Source organism: Dendrobium catenatum, unplaced genomic scaffold (assembly GCF_001605985.2).
Source record: "Dendrobium catenatum unplaced genomic scaffold, ASM160598v2 fragScaff_scaffold_264, whole genome shotgun sequence".
In the NCBI taxonomy this organism is placed as follows: domain Eukaryota; kingdom Viridiplantae; phylum Streptophyta; class Magnoliopsida; order Asparagales; family Orchidaceae; genus Dendrobium; species Dendrobium catenatum.
Genome location: NW_021318726.1, coordinates 1621327 through 1626939, shown reverse-complemented (window position 1 = coordinate 1626939; position 5613 = coordinate 1621327). Strand labels below are relative to the sequence as shown.

Genomic DNA, 5613 nt, shown 5'->3' with positions numbered 1-5613 from the left:
TGACTGTGCACAGATAATAAAATTTTCCTTTTCCTGTTATGTTCGCTTACTCTTTTCTTGTCTTCGTCCGTGTGCAGCTTATCAAGTCTCCAAAATGCTTGAAGCCTCTTCGTATGCAACTATTATATCCCATCATATGTGAAAAAATATGTCTTATGCGATTTGAAAAAGCACCTTTATAACATCCTATTTACATATCTAAGATTCAAAACTTTAATATTACATGCATACCACCCTATATTATTTTAATATCAAATATACCACTTATATTTCTTTCCTACCACTCATATATTTCATTTTTACCACTCATTTTTGATATGAAAATGACCTATAGGTGTTATGTATGTAATATTAAAGTTTTAAGTGTTAAATGTGTAAATAGAGTAGTATAAAGTGGTGTGTATGTAAATCTTCCTATATTTTTTTATTAGATTTAAATAAAAAATTGATTTTTAATAAGAAATAATGTAAAAAAAATTATATAAATGTTGTTATTGTCGTTTTTTTTTTGAAAAAAATAAGAGAGAAATGATTGTGATACCTCAATTTGTACCAAGTTCAAGAGCGCGCTGCTGGTCCCTCTCCTATCCGCCGTTTCTGATGAATAAAACGTCACTCTTCGTTCCGAAGGTCTGCAAGAAGAGAAATAAGAAAGTTCGCCGGCTAGCAATGCCGCCACGCTCCGTCGCCTTTCTTTTCCTTGTTCTCCTCCGGCTTTTTGTCGTGGTAGTCGCCGCACAGCAGCCGGGGAGTATGGCTGCTAGGCAGACAGAGATCGACGCGCTTACGGCATTCCGACTCAACCTTCAAGATCCACTTGGTGTGCTCTCCGGCTGGGACGGCTCTGCTGACTCCGCACCGTGCGCTTGGCGGGGTATAACATGCTCGCCGGTCGACGGCGGCCCTGTCGTTGAAGTTCGGCTCCCGCGGCTCCGTCTCTCGGGCCCCATCTCGGACCGTCTTGCTGACCTGCGCTTTCTCCGCAAGCTTAGCTTACCCTCTAACCTCTTTACTGGAACCATCCCTTCTTCGCTATCCAAACTTTCGGACCTCCGAACCCTTTTTCTTCAATACAACTCACTCAATGGTCCTCTTCCTCCCGCTCTCCTTTCCAACCTTACTAAACTCCAGATACTGAATGCCGCGGGAAACCGCCTCTCTGGCGTCGTTCCCGTCGTTTTCCTCCCAAACCTCCGCTACCTTGATCTCTCGTCCAACTCTTTTTCAGGCCAAATCCCGACTAACTTGTCATCAATGGCTCCGCGGGTCCAGCTTCTCAACCTCTCCTTCAATCGCTTACGAGGCACCATTCCGGGAGACCTTGGGCGGCTCCAGATGCTCCTTTATCTTTGGCTCGACTGGAACGAGCTCGAGGGGACGATTCCGGCGGTTCTGGCCAACTGCTCTTCTTTGCTTCACCTCAGTCTACAAGGGAACAAGCTCCAAGGTATCGTTCCGTCCGCCGTCGGCGAAATCCCTACACTTCAGGTTCTTTCGCTCTCCCATAACCGGCTTTCCGGACCGATCCCTTCTTCCATTTTCTACAACGCCTCCGCCGCGCACCCGCCGATGCTGCGGATCGTGCAGCTAGGGTACAATGCGCTATCCTATTTGCCCAATCCGCCGGAGGACCTAGCTCGGGCAGCGTTCACTTCCAGTGTTCTCCAAGTGTTCGATGTGAAGGAGAATCAGGTCGCCGGCCCGTTCCCAGTGTGGCTGTCCAACATCTCAAAGTTGACGGTTCTGGATCTCTCCAGGAACTCGTTTTCTGGTGATCTCCCGCCGGAAATGGGTAGATTACTCTCGTTGCAGGAGCTGCGTCTTGGGATGAACTCGATGAGTGGAAACATTCCCACGGAGATAGGAATGTGCAGCTCACTACATGTTCTCGAACTCGAGCATAACCGATTCTCTGGTTTAATACCGTCGGCTTTTGGTGATCTTCGAGAGATGAGAACGCTTCTTCTTGGTGGAAACCTGTTCTCTGGTTCGATACCGTCTAGTTTGGGCGGCCTATCACATCTCGACACTCTCTCATTATGGCAGAACAAACTTGGTGGAAGCATACCGGAAGAGATATTGAGGTTGAGCAACCTTACGTCCATGGACCTTTCCGGCAATAGATTCTCTGGCGAGATTCCGGCCAGTATCGGGAATCTAGAGGGATTGCAAAGCCTGAACTTAAGCAACAATTTTTTCTCAGGAAGCATACCGTCGACCATTGGAAAGCTTGGAAGGCTTAAATCACTAGACCTCAGTGGACAGGGAAACCTCTCCGGCGACCTTCCAGCGGAGCTCTTCGGGATGCCGAACCTTCAAGTGATCTCGCTTGCCGAAAACTCGTTCTCTGGTGAGTTTCCTGAAGGTTTCACCAGCTTATGGAGCCTGCAGCGTCTCAATCTGACGTCCAACTCGTTCAAAGGAGGCATCCCTCCCACCTACGGCTATCTGCAGTCCCTGCAAGTTCTCTCCATCTCCAAAAATAATCTCTCTGGCCAGATTCCAGCGGAGCTTGGCAACTGCTCTAACCTCACCACCATCCAGCTCCAGGAAAACCACCTCTCAGGCAGCATTCCCCCGGATCTCTCGCGGCTTTCCAACTTAGAAGAACTCGACCTCAGCGAAAATTTCCTTTCTGGAGGAATGCCTACGGAGATTTCGCAATGTTCGTCGCTGTCCACTCTCCTCCTAGACAAAAACAATCTCTCCGGAAGCATCCCGGAGACCCTCTCGAATTTGTCCAAGCTGCAAAGGCTCGATCTCTCCTCAAACAACTTTAGCGGCACTATTCCTGCCAGCCTTGCAGTTCTGAACAGATTGAACTACTTCAATGTATCATCCAACAATTTGGAGGGCGAGATACCGCCAATGTTGTCCTCACGATTCGAGAATGCCTCTCTGTTCGACGGAAATCCTGCCCTTTGCGGCCAACCGTTGGCCAATAACTGCGGCGGAAAAAAGAGGTGGACGCGATCGATCCTCTTCATCTCCCTCGCCGCAGCATTGGCGGTCATCACCCTCACAACAGTCTATTGCTGCTGCGTCTGCTTTGTAATCCGATGGCGGCAGCGGTTTCTTGAGAGGCGTGACGGGCCGAAGAAGCGTAGCCCAGGCCGAGGGAGCGGGTCGAGCTCCGGCAGCGCTGGCGAGAACGGTGGGCCAAAGCTGATCATGTTCCAGAACAAGATCACGTACGCTGAGACATTGGAGGCGACCAGGCAGTTTGACGAGGAAAACGTGTTGAGCCGCGGGCGCCACGGGCTTGTCTTCAAGGCCTGCTACAGCGACGGCACGGTGCTATCGATCCTCCGGCTGCCGTCAACCTCCGCCGACGGGGCGGTGGTGGTGGAGGAAGGCTTTTTCCGTAAGGAAGCGGAATCGCTTGGGAAGGTAAAGCACAGGAACCTGACCGTGCTCCGTGGTTACTACGCTGGCCCGCCGCCGGACGTCCGACTGTTGATCTACGATTACATGCCGAACGGTAACCTTGCGACACTGCTCCAGGAAGCATCGCACCAAGACGGCCACGTGCTTAACTGGCCGATGCGGCACCTGATCGCGCTCGGCGTGGCGCGGGGTCTCGCGTTCCTTCATTCCGCCAACGTTGTCCACGGCGACGTGAAGCCACAGAACGTGTTGTTTGATGCAGATTTTGAACCACATTTGTCTGATTTTGGGCTGGAGCGGATGACGGTGACGGCGGGGGCGGCGGCCGAGGCTGCGGCGTCGACGTCATCCGCAGCGGCGGGGGTAGTTGGTTCGTTGGGGTACGTGGCGCCGGACGCTGCTGCGGCTGGACAGGCGACGAGGGAAGGGGATGTGTTCAGCTTCGGGATCGTTCTATTGGAGCTACTTACGGGACGGCGGCCGGGGACGTTCACCGGGGAAGAGGAAGAGGAGGATATCGTGAAGTGGGTGAAAAGGCAGCTGCAGCGAGGCCAGATTACGGAATTACTGGAACCCGGATTATTGGAGCTCGATCCCGAGTCTGCGGAGTGGGAAGAATTTCTTCTTGGCATCAAGGTCGGGCTGCTCTGCACCGCTCCCGGCCCAGCCGAGCGCCCCACCATGGCCGACGTAGTATTCATGCTCGAAGGCTGCCGCGTCGGTCCCGACATTCCATCATCCACCGATCCAACCTCGCAGCCCTCTCCATCTTAACTCCCCACCCCGCCGCCAATCGCCGCCGGTGATCCTCCCTCCCGCGGCCTTCTATTTGTTTATCTTTTTCCCGCCGTTCCGTTTCGCTTTCCCGGGTTTCCTGGTTCATTTCAAATTGATTTTTGATTTTTGATTTTTTGTTTAAATTTTGTTTCCCTTTCTTCATCCGACCGATTCGCGAAGTTGGGGGGGTGGTGGGGGCCCAAAGTGGCATCCAAAGGCATTGAAAAGGAGCAGAAATGTATAAGATATAGCCGTTGGGCGTCTTCGGCGTTGCAGTCCAAGCTATCTTTTTCCATGGAGGAAGAGATGCTTGCTTTTACTAAGTGAAGGTGGAAAAAGCCAAATTCGGTCATCTGCTGAAGGATCCAGCGAGGGGACTGCCGGTCCCTTTATTTTCACGTGGGGTAGCAGTCGGGGGTGATGGGTGCACGATATTGGGGACAGAAGGTAGCACAGGGTGCAGTTTGATGTGGGGGCCATAACGGCCGGACTTTGATTAGGATGGCTGGCTTTTTGATTCCATGTAATTCAAAGAAATGATTTGCACCAACATTTATGACGATTTTTTGTTATTAGTTTATCTTTATTTTTTTGGAGGATTCTTGAGGAGAGATTATTAGCGCCGTGTCCGGGTTGTTCGAAGTCGAATCTGGATGCGCCACATCACCCTGATGCATCTGGCCCTGAGTGACGTGGCTGACCCGAATTCACCTCCGAATGAATTCGGACGCCACACCTGATAATTTTTCATTCTTGAGAGATCTTCTTGCTCCTTGCAAGAGGGAAAATTATTCTATGCGGAATCCGAACATGTTCAAAGACAAATCAGTGCATGCCACATCATGGGACCCAATGCATCCTATGATGTGGCGCGTCTGGATTCGTCTCCGAATACATTCGGATTCCGCACAGAATAATCTCCCTTGCAAGAGAGAGGTAGAGGGAGAAATGAGAGGAAGAAAAATTATTCTGTGCGAATGTCGAATCCCATCCAAAGACCAATCAAAACAAGTCACGTCAACATTGTGGCTCGGTACCACTCGATACTACGATTCAATACCGCTCAGTATCATGCTTGGTATTGCTGACATGACTTATTATGATTAGTTTCTAGATATAGAGCTGCGTTTGGCGTCCGCATAGAATAATTTCTCAGAAAGGAAGAGATGATAGATATTAGAAAAAATCTTCCTAAAATTTATTTTAATTTTTTTCTTCTAATATATCATATATGACCTTTATTTATATATATTTATATTGATGTGATAACTTACCCAAATAAAATAACCTAAAACTAAATTAATTCATAACATTTTATCTTCCTTTTGAAATTGTTGAAACTCTTTATTTGCTGCCTCTTTTTATCTTTTGAGATAAAAGCTGGAACTTCTTGAAAAAAGGATGGCTATACCAAGCAAAACGTATTATATTTCTTACATAAAAATTTGA

General features: G+C 49.3%; 1 protein-coding gene across 1 annotated transcript; it reads left to right on the top strand.

Moving 5' to 3' along the window:
• The first annotated feature begins 583 nt into the window (after positions 1–583).
• Positions 584–4227, top strand: LOC110099153 (probable inactive leucine-rich repeat receptor kinase XIAO). Its single transcript, XM_020826235.2, has one exon. The coding sequence runs from the start codon at positions 601–603 to the stop codon at positions 4159–4161; it is 3561 nt and encodes a 1186-aa protein (XP_020681894.2). The 5' UTR covers positions 584–600; the 3' UTR covers positions 4162–4227.
• The last annotated feature ends 1386 nt before the right edge of the window (positions 4228–5613 follow it).